The 16,781-nt window shown below is 43.6% G+C and overlaps 1 protein-coding gene across 1 annotated transcript in view; it reads left to right on the plus strand.

Moving 5' to 3' along the window:
* NOTCH3 (notch receptor 3) overlaps nucleotides 1–13,917 on the plus strand; it is a 76,766-nt gene extending 62,849 nt beyond the window's left edge. Inside the window, exons 17-34 of the mRNA XM_088480370.1 lie at nucleotides 64–216; nucleotides 314–542; nucleotides 1,942–2,143; nucleotides 2,857–3,010; nucleotides 3,098–3,282; nucleotides 3,377–3,509; nucleotides 3,731–3,982; nucleotides 4,227–4,339; nucleotides 5,231–5,799; nucleotides 5,996–6,328; nucleotides 6,442–6,602; nucleotides 8,042–8,249; nucleotides 8,326–8,410; nucleotides 8,521–8,683; nucleotides 11,009–11,307; nucleotides 11,461–11,608; nucleotides 11,767–11,864; nucleotides 12,421–13,917. Of these exons, the coding sequence (XP_088336496.1) occupies nucleotides 64–216; nucleotides 314–542; nucleotides 1,942–2,143; nucleotides 2,857–3,010; nucleotides 3,098–3,282; nucleotides 3,377–3,509; nucleotides 3,731–3,982; nucleotides 4,227–4,339; nucleotides 5,231–5,799; nucleotides 5,996–6,328; nucleotides 6,442–6,602; nucleotides 8,042–8,249; nucleotides 8,326–8,410; nucleotides 8,521–8,683; nucleotides 11,009–11,307; nucleotides 11,461–11,608; nucleotides 11,767–11,864; nucleotides 12,421–13,704 (4,769 nt within the window). The 3' untranslated portion in view covers nucleotides 13,705–13,917. The remainder of the gene's footprint in view (nucleotides 1–63; nucleotides 217–313; nucleotides 543–1,941; nucleotides 2,144–2,856; nucleotides 3,011–3,097; nucleotides 3,283–3,376; nucleotides 3,510–3,730; nucleotides 3,983–4,226; nucleotides 4,340–5,230; nucleotides 5,800–5,995; nucleotides 6,329–6,441; nucleotides 6,603–8,041; nucleotides 8,250–8,325; nucleotides 8,411–8,520; nucleotides 8,684–11,008; nucleotides 11,308–11,460; nucleotides 11,609–11,766; nucleotides 11,865–12,420) is intronic.
* Nucleotides 13,918–16,781: the final 2,864 nt, after the last annotated feature.

Raw genomic sequence — 16,781 nt, forward strand, 5'->3', positions numbered from 1 at the left:
AGCCAACCCTTTATAATGAGCTTGGCGGCATTCTGGGTAACATTGCCATTCTTGCTGTTACAGGGGAGTCATGTGACATTGATGTGGATGAGTGCAGCAGAAGCCCATGCCAAAATGGCGGACAGTGCACAAATCTTCCTGGAGGATACAACTGTGCATGCAAACCAGGTTACACAGGTCCCGACTGTGAAACGGATATTAATGACTGTGCCCCAAGTGAGCGGCTCATGGATCAAACAATAAAAATAGAGGAAAGCTACTTTACATCCTGTGACAGACTATAAGCTGCGTTTTGTCTCTACCCTTCTCCTAGATCCCTGCCTCAATGGCGGTTCCTGTAGAGACGGGATAAACTCTTTCTTCTGCACCTGTCAGCCGGGATTCACTGGATTGAGATGTATAAATGAAATTAACGAATGTCTCAGCAACCCGTGCCGTAATGGGGCCACCTGCTTGGACTTTGTCAACAGCTACGTGTGTGTGTGTGCTCCTGGGTACACGGGGCCTGCCTGCGAGACCAACATACAGGATTGTACAGAAAGGTGGGGCTCCTCATTTTACCGAACCCATTAGATACGATTCCTTTCATTGCAATTAATGTGTTTTTCTTATGTCAATCAATGAGTGAAGTGAATGCATACTCAGTGCTCATAGTAAGTGGGTTTGACGTTGTCAGTGTCCAGAAATACAGGAGTTTATAAGCAATAATCGTCCAAATGTTGACTGTCTTTTAGCACCGATGTTTCTGAAACAAAATGGGGGTAATGATATCAACCCTTCTATAAATATGCAATCTCAGGCAATTGGTATACATTCGTTCTATCCCTGTATTTGTAATTATGTATATATGTTTTTCTGTTAGTTGTTTACCATGTGTTGTATATTTGCTCTGTATGTCGCAGCAGAGATTTATGGCACCTTATAAATATTGTTTAATAATTATAATATTATACAGGTCCTGATTCAGAGCCGGGCACTATTTGCATTCACCAAAAAAGGTGCAATTGTTTGTACGGGCAAAGCTGCGACTAATGTACGATGTGCAGTTCGGCACCAGTTTCATACGCAGCCATATGTCGCGTACACAGACGCCCTTATTGATAGTACTTTGTTTTGTTTGCAAAATGCGATCCACTATTAGGCATCAATAAAACGTAGTTATTGTCTAATACGTCAGAAAAAGCTCCCATTCTCACATGCAAGGGAGCAAAACATCGCTTACACAGCACACAAACCATAACATGTGCTGGAGCAATAAAGCCGCTGCCTATTGGGCATTCACAGACAGCCAATTACAAGTGCTTCACTAGTGCTGGTGACTGTCGCCTTCTAGTAGTCTCCTCTGCCTCTGACCATGTGAAAATAATACAGCTTTCTCCCGTGTGTATTGTTCTGTGTCCTGGTTGGCTTCTGTTGGCAATTGCATCCATTGAATCATGGCCTTATTGTACTCATGCCTACATTAGAATACTGGGGGTGATGTGTGAAGGGGTGATATGGGGGAGGAGTGGTATGAGCGCACGTTATGTGTGCTGATGCTGCTTCTCCCCATGAATTATTGTTGCGTTGGGTGGTAAATGACAGGGGCTCTGTGCACCCCTATCATTATCGGCTCTATCTACTAAATAGCTCGCCGATGTGCCAGCCAATGTTGGAACGGTCTGTGGCACTGACCGATATCGACAGCTGCTGCTGTCTTTGCCCTATCACCACAGCAGGGACAGCACTGTCCCTGTGTAAATATGTATTTCCAGCTTCTAATTTTGAGTCAGAGGTTTATAGTTTTGTTTTGCGGCCAAATAATGATTCATCAAGAGTTACCATTTGTCAAGCAAAACTGAGTAAATGTGGAAGTGATCGGTGTATAAAATAATGTCTTGTCCAGTCCCTAATACTGGCTGCCGTCACTGTACTAAACTAAGCTTCATGTCTTCATCTTAGTTCTTGCTTTAATGGTGGCACCTGCGTGGATGGTGTGGACACTTACACCTGCATGTGCGGTTCCGGCTTCACTGGAAGTCACTGCCATCTTGAAGTGGATGAGTGCGCCTCCCGGCCCTGCCAGAATGGAGCAGTGTGCGTGGACAGGGTTGAGTCATATCGCTGTATCTGCCCTACTGGATACACTGGGACGCAGTGTCAGGTGAGGAAGTAAATTGGAATTCCGTCTTTTAAAGGCATTAATCAAATGGAGGCCAAGGCAATCTGCTAATTGTTAGAGGAATATTATTAGATTATATATATTCTATAATGCTGCAAGGTGTAGGTCTAGCAGATGCGCATTAGAGAGCTGCAGCCCCCGGCCCCTCTCTCCCCTCACAGTTCTCACTGGCTGCCTGTGCCAGACACAGCCACAGCCTCTCTTCTCTGCCAACCTAAAGTTGATTCCCCGGAGACCAACAAGGGTGTTGGGGGAGGGCGAGGGAAACTCCTGTCATCACTTGTATCTGATTCCCCCCACTGCCCCCTCTAACTGCAACACCCTTCTGTGGCTATCCACCCAATGGTGGGAGGTTGATCAGATAGAGAGGTGGGGAGAGGGACAGGTATTAGAGAACTGAGGGGGCTTCGAGGTGGAGGAAAGACGAAAGGGAGGTCATGAGACTGGGGAGACACAGAGGGGATTAGGCTATATGACGGCCACACTAGTTAGCGACCTGGAAAATGATGGGTTTGAAATACTGGTCAATGTTGTTATTCTGTAGGACACTGAAATTGATAGCTGGTTATCATTCTCTCCCCGATTACTGGTCAGCAAGCATTGCTGTACGGAATTTGCAGATGTGAGATGTTTAGCCACTAAGACATTAGAATAGTGGAGATCTCATCCGCTCTTGTAATCTGGATTTATTGCAGAATCTACTGGATCTATGTCGGCGCTCTCCCTGCCAGAATGGGGGTCGCTGTACACAAATAGGCTCCTCTATTCGTTGTGAGTGTAATTCAGGATGGACAGGAAGTTACTGTGACGTGCCCCGTGTCTCCTGTGACGTGGCAGCGAGCAGGAGAGGTAAGAGACAATGCAGGCAGTCCTAATGGAGTACAGTGATAATGAGTTGGAGCCGTATATGCAGTGCCCTCTACGTTTGTACCCTAGGTGTACGTGTAGATCAGCTGTGTGAGTCCGGGGGAACCTGCATGAATACTGGGAACTCCCACAAGTGTTTCTGCAGAGGCGGTTACACAGGCAGCTATTGTGAAAGCCCCATCAATCAGTGTGACCCAGATCCCTGTCTTAACGGAGGGTCCTGCCACAGCTACCTTGGTGGCTTTGTGTGTGAGGTGAGTGAGGCTGTATAAGAGGGGGAGAAGACTCCTGTTGGTGTGTATTGTGTATGCCTTATGCTAAGTGACTTTGTCATTTGTCCCTATACAGTGCCCGGCCGGATATGAAGGAACAAACTGTGAAATTGACATAAATGAGTGCCAGTCTCACCCATGTCAGAATGGAGGAACCTGTATTGACCTGATTGAGCGCTATATCTGCGCCTGCCCTCCAGGGACACTTGGTAGGAATCCTTATCCTTTATAAATATTTCTATTATTGGTGTCCATAGCTACATGTGACTGCAGATGGAAGTTCCAGATGTATTTCTGGCTTGAGGATAATTTTTATAGATGTTCTTTTGTTCCAAGCTCACTTCCTGTATTACATGGTTAGCTTGTGTGATGTCTTGTGCTCTCCCCTATACTCCCTGATAACAGTCCAGCGTCTTCCTTTCATCTGCAGGCGTGCTTTGTGAGATCAATGAGGACGACTGCTCCACCTTCATTAACCCTGGGCAGCCCAAATGTTTAAACAACGGCACATGCGTGGATAAAGTTGGGGGCTACCGCTGCAACTGTCCTCCTGGTTACACCGGCGAGAGATGCGAGGGTGACATCAACGAGTGCTTGTCTGGTCCTTGTGTTGCACATAACACTCGGGACTGTGTCCAGATGGCCAATGACTATCAGTGCATATGCAAGAATGGGTATACCGGTAAGGAGGGGATCACTGTAATGACCTGGGGGGGGGGGGGGGGGGGGAGTGGTAATGGCCTTTTACAGAATGGTTTTACCTATGACTAAATGGGAAAGGGGCCTAGTAGCTAAGTTTGTAGTATGTATAGTATCAAGTGCATTTTTAAAGTGGACTGGTCCCCCCCACAGACAGGATGCCTCAATTTTGTAGAATGAACCAATATTCTGATGAAGTGAACAAACCTTTACATATTCCCTTCCAGGACGCCGCTGCCAGAGTGTAGTGAATACCTGCGAGTCCCGACCTTGCCAAAATAAAGGCGTCTGCCGTGTAACAGTAAATACCCCTCTTGGGTACACCTGCCGCTGTACCTCTGTAAGCATTTGTACTCCAAACTCGTGTACCTTCATGTCTATATTATGTGTCTCATGTTAGAGGCTGTCAAACCCTATATTAAGGGATGAAAGGTATAAAAAAAGATTTGCTAGTAATGATTTTGATGGTGTTTGTAAAGGGGCCTATCCACTAGGTGACCTGAAAGACTGAACGTCTAGCGTTCAGACCTTCAGGTCGCCGAGGTGCGGTGCCCGAACTGAACGTCATTCAGTGCAGGAGCCCGACCTCCTATCTCTGAACATGCCGAACCTGACGAGCGTCATCAGGTTGACGTGCACGTTCAGTAGATAGTCGGGGTCGGCAAGGACCCAGCGTGCACGCGCATCGCTGGTCCTTGCCAGCTATCCAATCCCCGACTTTGTGAACAAAGTCGGGTAATGGATAGGCCCCTTAAGTCTGCTTATACAGATTATGGGTTCAGTAGCGTTTCCATTGTATGACGACTTCTACTCCTAATTCCTTCATCTTATTCCTGAGCCATCAGGTCAGTCTTAAAGGGAGATGTCATTCCTTGGCCAGAGATAGCAGTGTAGTTGGCCAAAGCAACCGTTTAGCTTTTGTCATTTCAAAGACTGTGCTAGATTTCTCCTCACTTTATCTCTCTCCAGGGCTTGATACATCTCCCCCCTTAATAAGATATGATCCTTTCACAGTACAATAGCTTAGAGGAATCATTTTGGGTAAGATGTTTATAGACATGGATATTCCCAGAATAGACTAAAGGGATGATGATAGTCAAAAAAGGTGTCCGAGACCGTCATAAGTGACAACATAAGACTGTATCATACATAGATACATTCCCTCATGCTAGGAACTGTCCGGTAACTAACATTATTGAGGTTATCTTTAATATATTTGTCTGTTTTGTAGGGTTTTTCCGGACCCTCCTGTGAGCGCCCCCTGAATTCCTGCAGGGACATTGCTTGTCCATCCGGCACCACCTGTTTCCCTACACCTCAGGGTCCTCGCTGTGTCTGTCCACCTGGTGTTGATTGCCAAACTTCTGTGAATAGTTCAGCTCCCCCACAGCCACCATACCCTCCTTGTTCCCGTTCCCCTTCCCCATGCCAAAATAGTGCCCAGTGCATCACATCTGTCAAGTTTCCATATTTCACCTGCCAGTGCCCACCTAACCTAGCTGGACCACGGTGTGAGATGTGGGTTCATAAGGATCCCAACCCCACACAAGCTCCAGAATGTGGACCCGCACAGTGCTTGGGGAAAATTGGAGATGGCCGTTGTGACCGGGAATGCAATTCTGTGGAATGTAGGTGGGATGGTGGAGATTGTGCCTTGAGCATAGATGACCCATGGAAGAACTGCCCATGGCAAGGTTGCCGTGTCCTCTTCAACAATTCGCGGTGTGATCATGAATGTGCATCAGCCGGCTGCCTCTATGATAACTTCGACTGTCGTGATAGGAGCGAGCGGAGCTGCAAGTAAGAACTACTTGAAAATGAAGGCTGGGTGAATGTGTAATGAGGGGGGGAAATAGTGCCTGATATTGAGAGTGACACTGACCAATAAGGAAGCCCAAGACAGGCTTCCACAGACTTTGTGAAATCATATAAACATCCTACAAACTTATCATAGATTTCTATAATTACATCCAAAAATGTCCTTTTCCTTCCCCAGCCCTGTCTATGAGCAGTACTGCATGGATCATTATGGAGATGGCCGCTGTGATCAGGGTTGTAACTCTGAGGAATGCGGCTGGGACGGACTGGACTGTGCTGGAGGCCCGGATGGAGAAAAGCTGGCAGATGGAGTTCTGGTCGTAGTGGTGCTGCTACCCCCAGAGGAACTGCTGAAGGAAAGCAAAGCATTCTTACAGAGACTCAGTGCCATCCTCCGCACTGCTCTGCGATTCCGCCTAGACAAAGATGGACAGTACTTAATTAAGCCGTACCGGAAAAGTCAGGCGGCAGAAAGACGGGTGAAGAGGGAGCTGGGCAGTGATATTATAGGGTACGTGTACAGGGTTTGAGCGTCCTTGGATATGGTGATTGCTGTGGCTTTTGAAAGAAGGAACCAGTGTTGGGATGTTTTTTATTACGTATGCACGTTATATCTTCGGACAGGTCCGAGGTGTCGTTGGAAATTGACAATCGTTTATGTATGAAACCGATGGACAAAGAACAGTCTGAGTGTTTCCCTGATGCAAAGAATGCGGCGGACTACCTGGCTGCACTGAGCGCTGTAGAGCGACTGCACTTTCCTTATCCGATGATATCTGTGCGCGGTAAGTAGTGTTGGGCTGTGAATTATGGACTTGATTCAGACCCGCTCGCTAGACGCAGCCGTTTGCTCCCAGCGTATTTAAATTTTGCTAAATTAAGTCAAGGCAGCCGCTCGCTCAGCAAGGCATAAGCACGCCCACTATGTCTTGGCGAGCGATCACTTAGTGTTTATAGATGCCCACCAGCCTGTCTCTAGCCGCCCACTAGCGTACGTCATCTCCAGGAAGTATATACAAATATCGGTATATCGGTTTCCATCGGATCTGAGCGCAGTGCTTGCGGTTGACTGTACCCTACTGTGAGCACTTCAGTGTATAAGTCAACCAGGTGACGTGTACTATGACGCTGCCTGTTAAATAAGCACGCCCCAGAAACGGCGTGAAAACACTCTGGCACGCCTGCGTCTGCAACTCCACTCCCCCGTTACTACTGCCCTGCCCCTGTTACCACCTACAAACGACCTCTCCTGTCACTCATTCCACTGGGCTGTCTTTGCAGGGCAAGCGCTCGTACTAGTTTGCGCACGCGCACTGCGAACTACACTCATGCGCACATTAGCGAACATCGTCTGCAACGAGCGGCCGCTTGCTAGCGAACAGGTCTGAATCGGGTCCTATGTGCGGTGAGACAAGTGGGTGTGGCAGATCCATAAATATTTCAAGACACTTGTTTTTATTTTTTAATAAGATCTGTTTATTGCACAACACAAACAAGTAAAGCCATTACAGATTTGAGCAAAAATTGACAAAGTACATCAATAGTTAAAACTTTATCACAATTCCGAAATAAATATTATACTACAAAAAAGCACCTGTTTTTAATCTTTTCTAGAAGTTTGGGAAGAATGTGGTCTCAACCAACCTCAACTCAAATAACATAAAATAAACTATTTTGCGGAATCTAACTTCAATTATGAACATAAAGCCCCATTACAAGGGGTAAAAAAAAGGGGCTAGTATAAAACTAATAAAACTAAATACAGGTAAAAACAAAAGACAGGAAGAGAAGAAAAGGAAGAAAGGAAATGGGAAGAAAAGAGAAGAGACAGTCAATCTGTAAATTGAGACTTCATAGTTTAAACAAGGCTTAATAATCAAGCATTGCATAGAGTTAATGCACATGGTCCTTAATGGAATGGTCGAGAAAGAAACCATGTTGTATTGTCAAAGACCTTCCAGATCTGCTCCTGAGTATGGCTGGCAGTATGGTTGGCTGTCTATATACATCCCCCATTTTTTTATGGAATGAAATAACCCCATTCTCTATGTGAAAAGCAGCCATACGCCGTTCATGATGAAGTACATGATCTAGTAAAGCGATCTTCCATTCTCCGAGAGCAGGAGTTGTGTGAGCTACCCAATGTCACAGGATCACTTGCTTAGCTACAGTTACGATCAGGGCACATTAGTTATACGATGAGATCCTTTGTATCTCTCCCCAGGTGATAAAATTGAAGATGAAACCTCACCGTTCCATCTGCTGCCGCTAGTGGGAGTGGCCGGTTTGCTGGTCTTGGTTGTCGCAGTGTTAGGAGTCCTGGTGTCTCGTAGGAAAAGAGCCCATAGCACATTGTGGTTTCCAGAAGGATTCATCTTGAAGAAGGAAAGAGACCGCAGGGAGCCTGTGGGACAAGATGCTCTTGGACTCAAGTAAGAATAGGGACTGGTCCTTTGGTTGTGTGTCCATCCTGTTTTTACCCTGCTGACCTTGTACTTCTCTCTCCAGGAACATTGCCAAGGCAGAGCGCCTCATGGAGGACCCATCTGAAGACTGGACAGAAACTGACTGTCCTGAGACCAAGAGACTGAAGGTAAGTACACAGAGATATTTCTGTATTCAGAACACACTTGGGTCAATGCAAGTTAAAAACTCCACTGAAAAAACGTGTAAATTTAGTTCTCTTTATCCCTTTATTCACAGTCAGAGGAGCTTTCTCCCTGTCGCCAGGATCCGGTGGACCCACGCCCTTGGACACAGCACCATTTGGCAGCTGCCGACATTAGACTTCCTCCAGCTACGGCATTGACACCACCTCAGGGAGACTATGAGTGTGACGGCATGGATGTCAACGTGAGAGGGCCAGGTGAGAATGCAGGCACCTGATGCTTCTGCTGTTAAGCTGGGCCATAATGTTTTCCACCACATGGAAACCTAATGCACACGCAGTATGGGGCTGGTGCAGGCAAGCCCGTGCCATTCTTAGCGCAGCACTGTAGCTGACCCCTTTTCAGAGGGGTCACTTACACCGAAGGGTATTACTGGTGTGAGTGCACAATAATAATGATGACCTAAAGTGTATAGGTGCAGGTTTGGTGCCGTTGCATACATATGTACGTACAACTTGACATATATGCAAATATCCACATTTAGTTCTACGCCCATTTGTGTCCAACTCTGAATTTGCCCCTATGTGTACTTTGTGAACCCCGTTCACTGTAGTGATTATGCCAGTGTAAAATAGTGTTAATTGTCGCCTATGGTAAGCACAGTGCCCATGCATAGTGACCTATCTACTGCAGAGTTCGGCCAGCCCCATTTTTACAGCAGCTTCAGTTGGACGGATGGAAGATCTGGGGCACCACAGAGCCTTGTGTTTCATACCCTGCTGTGTTTATGGGGAGAGCTTGGAGGTATTGCTAGGGGCACAGAAGATTTAGTGACTGGATGTACAGATTAATTCACCACAACTCTTGTCCCTCAGGCATATAGCTGGGTAATAATAATAGGTAACATTGATAAATGATATGTTGTTATGAATATTATGTTGGAATAAAGCAGAGCCTAGCAATGCCCCTGGGTTTGTCTATTAACACATATTAATGGTAAGTAATAGTTGCTGCAAGCTCAGTATTGATAATAGGTGAACGTCTCACTGCAAAGACCAGGATTCACAATAGTGCCATTGTCTTCCCTGTATTTGACATTTAAGAGCCCTAAAGACCTTCGTACGGTTCTATTCATGAAAGAACAAAACGTCCAATTGTAAATTTACCATTTCATTTCCAGCACTGAACGTTCCTTACTCAACTGATCTTTTAACATATAAATGAATAATGTGTGTGTTATAATATAATCCAGGATCCAGGACTCCAGTAATAGAATGAGCATAACCTTAAAAAATAAATGGATCAGTTTTACATTTCTTATGACCAAAAATGCCTTTACTGAAGTTAACATTCATGTACGGATCAGCCATAGCATTAACACCACTGTCAGGTGAAGTGATTAACATTGATTGTCTCCTTGCAATGGTACTTGTCAAGGGGTGGGATCTAATAGGCAGCAAGTGAACACTCAGTTCATGTAGTTTGTGTTGGAAGCAGGAAAATCGGGCAAGCATAAGGATCTGAGCAACAAGGGCTAAATTGTGATGGCTGGACGACTGGGTTAGAGCATCTGCAAAACGGCAGGTCTTGTGGGGTGTTCCCAGTAAGCAGTGTTTACTACCTACTGAAAATGGTCCAAGGAAGGACAACTGGCGACGAGGTCATAGACGCCGAAGGCTTATTGATGTGCGTAGGGAACGAGGGCTCGCCCATCTTGTCCTATTTCACAGAAGAGCTAGTGTAGCAGTAAATTGCTGCAAAGATTAATGCCATGATAGAAAGATGTCAGACTACACAGTGAATCAGACCATGCTATGTATGGAGCTGCGAGGCTGCAGACCGGTCAGAGTGCCCATGCTGTTCCCTGTCCACCACTGAAAGTGCCTACAGTGGGCACGTGAGCCCCCGAACTGGTTCCTGGCTTTCATGTGGATATTACTTTGACACGTACCTAAAATTTGTTGCAGACCAAGTACACCACTTAATGACAATGGTATTCCCGGATGGCAGTGGCCTCTTTCAGCAGCATAATGTGCCCTGCCCCACTTCAGAATTTGCTCAGGAATGGTTTGAGCAACATGACAAAGAGTTCACAATGGGTCATAGAGTCCTCTCCTCGTGACTTACAGGACTTAAAGGATCTGCTGCCAATGTCTTGGTGCTTGGCGGCACAAGGAGGACAATATTGGACAGGTGGTTTTAATGTTGAGGCTGATCAGTGTGTATATATGCATACGTGTGTGTGTGTGTGTGTGTGTGTGTGTATGTATGTATATATGTATATATATATGTATATGTGTGTATATATATATATATATACACACACACACACAACCCTAACCCTTAAAAGTTAAGATAAAATCACTTTTGTAATAATTTTATTGTTTGAGATAGAGATTATTATGCTATTTATCCACTCAATAGTATAGTTCAGTACTTACATTTCTCTGTACTAACTCTATTCTTACTATTGATTGGCTGTGTCCGTATTCTCTAGTTATTTAAAAAATGATTCCGCCAATACTGTGAGAGTTGTGTAATTCTCTGGAAATGTAGATACCATGTTCTTCTCTCTCTGTTAGATGGATTCACCCCACTCATGCTGGCTTCCTTCCTGGGAGGTGGGCTGGAGCCAGAGTCTCAGGAAGAGGAGGAAGAGGGGGAGGTCTCGGCTATTGCTGACTTAATCTGCCAAGGAGCGTCTCTCGGGGCCCAGACTGATCGGACTGGCGAGACTGCTCTACACCTTGCAGCGCGCTATGCTCGAGCAGATGCTGCTAAGAGACTGCTTGATGCTGGAGCTGACCCCAACGCTCAGGATAACACAGGCCGCACCCCGCTGCACGCAGCTGTGGCTGCTGATGCCCAAGGAGTCTTCCAGGCAAGTTAAAACTACAGATGTGGTTCGTCCAGATCGATTGTGCAATTTTCCAGCATTACCTTTTCCTCAGATTCTTTATTACATTGGAACCTCCTTTGTGTTGCACACTATCTGGTTATAATATTCCGGTTTTCATATCCCTCCTTTTTGCAGATCCTAATCAGGAACAGATCCACAGACTTGGATGCTCGAATGGGCGATGGTTCCACAGCGCTCATCTTGGCTGCCCGATTGGCAGTGGAGGGGATGGTGGAAGAACTGATAGCCTGCCACGCTGATGTCAATTCTGTGGATGAGCTTGGTTAGTGTTGTATTGATATGCAGTGTTTTTTTCTTTCATTGTTATATAATGCTAACTATTCATGACATAGCAGACCCTGTTCTACAAGTGCCAGTCATGTGCAGTGGTTTTCAGAGACCTATTTGTTAAGATCTGGTAACCTGTTTTGTCTGTTATAGGCAAGTCTGCTCTGCACTGGGCAGCAGCAGTGAACAACATTGAAGCAGCCCTAGCATTGCTAAAGAACGGAGCCAACAAAGACATGCAGGACAGCAAGGTTAGTGTGTGTAAAGACCGAATAGAATGATCTATAGCCGTATCACACAAGCGATTAGTAGACCTTGGACGTAAGGAGCTCTGCAACGGCCATAGTGAGGGCTGGAATTATACAGCATGTGATGATATTGCTGCCTGTTCTACATACCATGAAGGCAGCCATTTTGCCGGTTACCTACTATTTTTAGACCTTTTGAACGTCTGGAAAGAATTAGGATGTGCACTTCATTGTTCATGTTTTAAGCCTACCTTGATGTGTAAAATTAGCTATTCCACTTTTCACAACTTAAGTTTTAGAATTGTAGTTTTGTTTTTTCAGGGGAGATTATCAAATTTGCTAAACAGGAGAAGTAGAGGAGTTGACCCCTAGCAGCCAGTCACATTTTTGTTATCGTTTATCTAGTACACTCTATAAAATAATAGCTGGAATCTGGTTATGTGCAATACCTCTGCTTTTTTTCTTTTTAGAAGGTTTGATAAATCTTCCCCCTTACTGCTACAGTGACTGGAAATTGATTTCACTATGTAATAACCTCCAATGTTGTTTCCCCTTCCAGGAGGAAACCCCATTATTCCTGGCTGCCCGAGAAGGGAGTTACGAGGCAGCAAAAGTTCTTCTTGACCACTATGCCAACCGTGAGATTACAGACCATATGGATCGACTCCCTCGGGACATAGCGCAGGAGAGACTACACCATGATATTGTTCAGCTCCTGGAGGAACACAACACTGTGAGAGGTTCCCAGGGGACAATCGGAGGACACACCATGTCACCACTTCTCTGCCCTCCCAATGGCTACATGGGCAACATCAAGCAGACACCACAAGGCAAGAAGAGCCGCCGTGCAAGTGCCAAAGCTGGTGGAGCCAGTCTGAGCCGAGGTGAATCTAAAGAAGCGAAAAGCAGAAATAAGAAGCTGTCTCTTGACTGCCCTCCTGGCAGTGGAGGATTGATGGAGAGCTCCGTTACCCTGTCACCTGTAGATTCCCTTGACTCGCCCCGTGCTTACAGTGCCAATCCTGTTTCCCCAGTAATGTCAGCCCCTGGCACTTTTCACCTTGGCTCTCTGTCTGTGCCCTCCACTCCTCTAGTAAATGGCCTTATGGAAGGGCCTTTTGCTGTGTCCTTGGCACGTTTAAATGAGATTGGAGAGTCCCAAGGGGGTACAATGTTGGCTCTGCAAGGTAGAGTGCCATTACAGTGCACACCAAGCTGTGTCGTGAATGGTTTAAATATTGGTATGTTGAACCCAGGCAATATGTCCTTTGCATGGCAGAACACTGTAAACCCTTCACATTCCACACGCAATGTAATGGGAGGGGCTCCTGCAGGGTCTGTTCCCAACTTACATCAACTGCATGCTCATCAAGTCTTGATGTTGCAGAACCAGATGGCAATGCAAAGTCCTGTGAAGATGTCTATGGAGCAGCAGTGTCAGATGGGCCCTGTAGCCCCTAACACCGCTCACCTGAGACAGCAGAGCATGCCACATGTGGCCGACAGATCAGCTCAGCCTCTTACCCCTACTGAAGGAAACTACTTTAAACAGCAGAGTGTAGCCAGGGAAGGCAGCATCCAGACACCACCAGCTGTCTCCGCAGCCTCTCAGCAAACCTTTGCACCTTCTCAAGATGAAACCCCTAAACACTACCTGCACATGCCCAGTGAGCACCCATACCTGACTCCCTCTCCGGAGTCCCCAGAGCAGTGGTCCAGTCCATCACCTCACTCTGTTTCGGAGTGGTCTGATGCCACCCCAAGCCCTGTTGTAGTGGGGAGTGCACATGGGCAGACATCTCGCCTACCTGAGCAAGCCAACAATATGCAGGTGTTTGCTTGACCTGCTTCAGCCCCATCATTGTTTTTGTAGTTGTCCTCATCCTATTACCATTCTGTATTCGTGTCTTTCTTTTTACGTTTTATTTTATTGTGGCTTTTTTGCCGCTATGAATTTTTTTTTTCTTTTCTACTTCATCCTCATCTTGTATAGTTTTTGAACCTCCACTTGTGCTACAAAACGTCTCAAGTGATTTTTTTTTTTTTTTTAATAAAATGAATGTTTTATGACGGGACCATGAAGAAAAACTTTATCTACAACAGGACACGTATATATAATTTTTTTTATTATTATTATTTTGTAAAGACTTTATTTTCTTAGCAATTTTTGAAGGAAAAAGACTGCAATTTTCTTTCTGCAGATGAAAATCATGTTATTTGCAAAGAAAAAAAGGTTACAATTTAAAAGGGTTGGTTCCCTGCTCTTTAAGCTAATGTCACTGCCCTCTGCTGCTCCACTTTTGGGGTTAATTATATGACTTTAGATGGACTTTTTATATATAAGGTAAATTTCTTTTTATCCCTCTGTTTCACATTTTTTAAAGAACTGCCTTGTGGACTGTGTGAAAGAGTATAATGGTATGTAATTTACCAAGAAATGTAATATCTTTTGTAAAAAAAAAAAAAAAAAAAGACTATGGTTCTGCACACTTTTTATATTAGAAAGAAATTGTCACTCAGATACCTTTTTAAACATGATTTTTACTTTCATTTGACAATGGGTAATGTTTTACCACTTACGCATTTTATTGAAAATTTTTAATTGTACAATTTTATGTAAATTTCTCCTTTTTTCTGTTTGACAAATTCCTTCCAAAACAGACTAAAAGTTGCTATTTTGTTCACTGAAATCTGTATATTTTATCTCAGTCTTAATTTCTCTTTTGCTCATTTCTGGGTAATATTTCTTGTTGGAGAATAAAATCAAGAGGGTGAGATTAAATTTTGGGCGCCTTTAAATGAACTTTGGCTGCCTTTCAATAATTAATTGTGTGAATTGCTACAAATATCATGATGAAAGTTGAAGCTTAACATTTTTTTTACTTAAAATGTCCCTTGGTTACTGGGGAAGACCTTTTGGTGTTACCAAGTTTGTAATACTTAAATTGTATAATTTAGGCTGTAGCCATATATATATATATATTTAAATATATATTTTTTGTGTACTGGGTATACATAGAGACAATTAATCTTCTTTCATTCTTTCTTTGCAACTGAGATGACACAGATAAAAAGAATCTATTTGTTGGACCAAGCAGTAGGAATTTTCATACACCACAAAATATACTTTATTTATACTGTGGTATAAATACATATATATATATATATATATATATAAATGTGCATATCTAGATAATGAATTTTGTGTATAAATTTAACTCTGCCTTGCAAATGTAATAGATGTTCTTATGCCTTTTGCCAGTCTAATAACTGCCTGCATCATTAGACGCTGAGAGGGATTTTCCTCTTCAAAAAGTTCTTAAAACTTCAAAGCATTACACTCAGAAATATAGGTTCTGTAATATGAAATGTGACCATAAGGTGTCACTGTATGATACCTAGGCATACCCTTTGTGTTAGTCGGGAGTGTAGAGTGGCACGGTCGCAGGTAAAAAAAAAGACAACAATATTTTGAAAAGAAACAAATTATGACAGCTGAGCAACTTCTGGGCACTGCCAATCAGTCTCCGACCCAATGTTTATATAATATATATATATATATATATATATATATATATATATATATATACATATACACACATATATACATTTTACATTTCTTATGACCAAAAATGCCTTTACTGAAGTTAACATTCATGCCAAGGGTTTTTTTTACACAAACTTTTCATTTCATTGATAGAACAATGTTAGATATTTTTTATTAATCAACAATATGTATATTTTATTACTCATGACATAATGTCTTTTTTTTTAAGAAATAATAAAATTATTAAAAAAAAAAAAAAAAAAAAAAAATCATGTAGCTTTATACTTTGTACATAAACCGATACAGAATTTTTCATGTAAAGTGCCTAATTCATTAAAATCAAAATACTGTAGTCATTGAAATATTCTGTTTTTTTTTTCCTTCTTGTTATTAGATCTAATTCTAAATGAATGTTCTGTATAATATAAGACAAACAGATGATCCGCTGCATGCTGGCTTTCCAATACTTTAGTTATTACAGAAACACATTCACAGTAAGTCTAATAACAGAACAACAAGCAGATGAGGCTTGTGGGGATCCCTACCATAAGGTTATCTCCTGAAGGAGCGCTATGCTGACTAGTAAAAGGTTGAGACCGCAGCACTCTACCCTCCGACTCTGGCTCACATCGAGGGAGATGTATGAAACTTTTTTATAGAATAGAGAAGTTCTCACAGAAACCAGTCAGCTTCTATCAATCATTTTATAGAGTGTACTTGATAAATGCTAGCTAGATGCTCATTGGTTGCTTGTCTCCACTTGTCCACTTCTCTACTCTTTAAAAGGTATGATACATTTCCTTCTTGATTTCTGAGCCGGTCCTGCGCACAGATACGTAGGTCCCCCGCAAAACGTATCTGTTTTATTATAGCGTAATTTCTTAGTCTCTTGCTACAGTCATTTATAAAATTAAATTATGTTATACTTATTTTTGGATGTTTAATACATGTTACCTCTTAGTTGAATGACTTAATACTCTACAATTGTCTAAATATTGTTGGTAACCGAGCATTTCCAAGTAAAAAGATTAATAAGGGGGGGGGTGATGATATTTGTACAGCCACTAACTTATATACATGTAACCAGTTGGTCTGTCTTAACTGGCAACATTTACTGGGCAGGTAGTCAGTTGCTATGTAGCTGTGCAGCACCTAGCTTGGTCAGTAAGGGCTGCTTTTCAATTCAGCTTGGTCGATAGTGAAAGATTCAGTCCTCTGTGTCAGGCAACATCCAATTCTCCATACTGCCTAGAGATGTTCAAACATTTCAAACTGGTTTGAATTTTGATCTAACTAGCGACCCACCCCGGCTTTTCATAGGAGCAATTTCATTTCGCCACCTACACCATGTCATCACAGTCCCCTGCATCTCA

The sequence above is a fragment of the Taudactylus pleione genome, unplaced genomic scaffold, assembly GCF_031769625.1.
Source record: "Taudactylus pleione unplaced genomic scaffold, aTauple2 ptg000253l, whole genome shotgun sequence".
Taxonomy (NCBI): domain Eukaryota; kingdom Metazoa; phylum Chordata; class Amphibia; order Anura; family Myobatrachidae; genus Taudactylus; species Taudactylus pleione.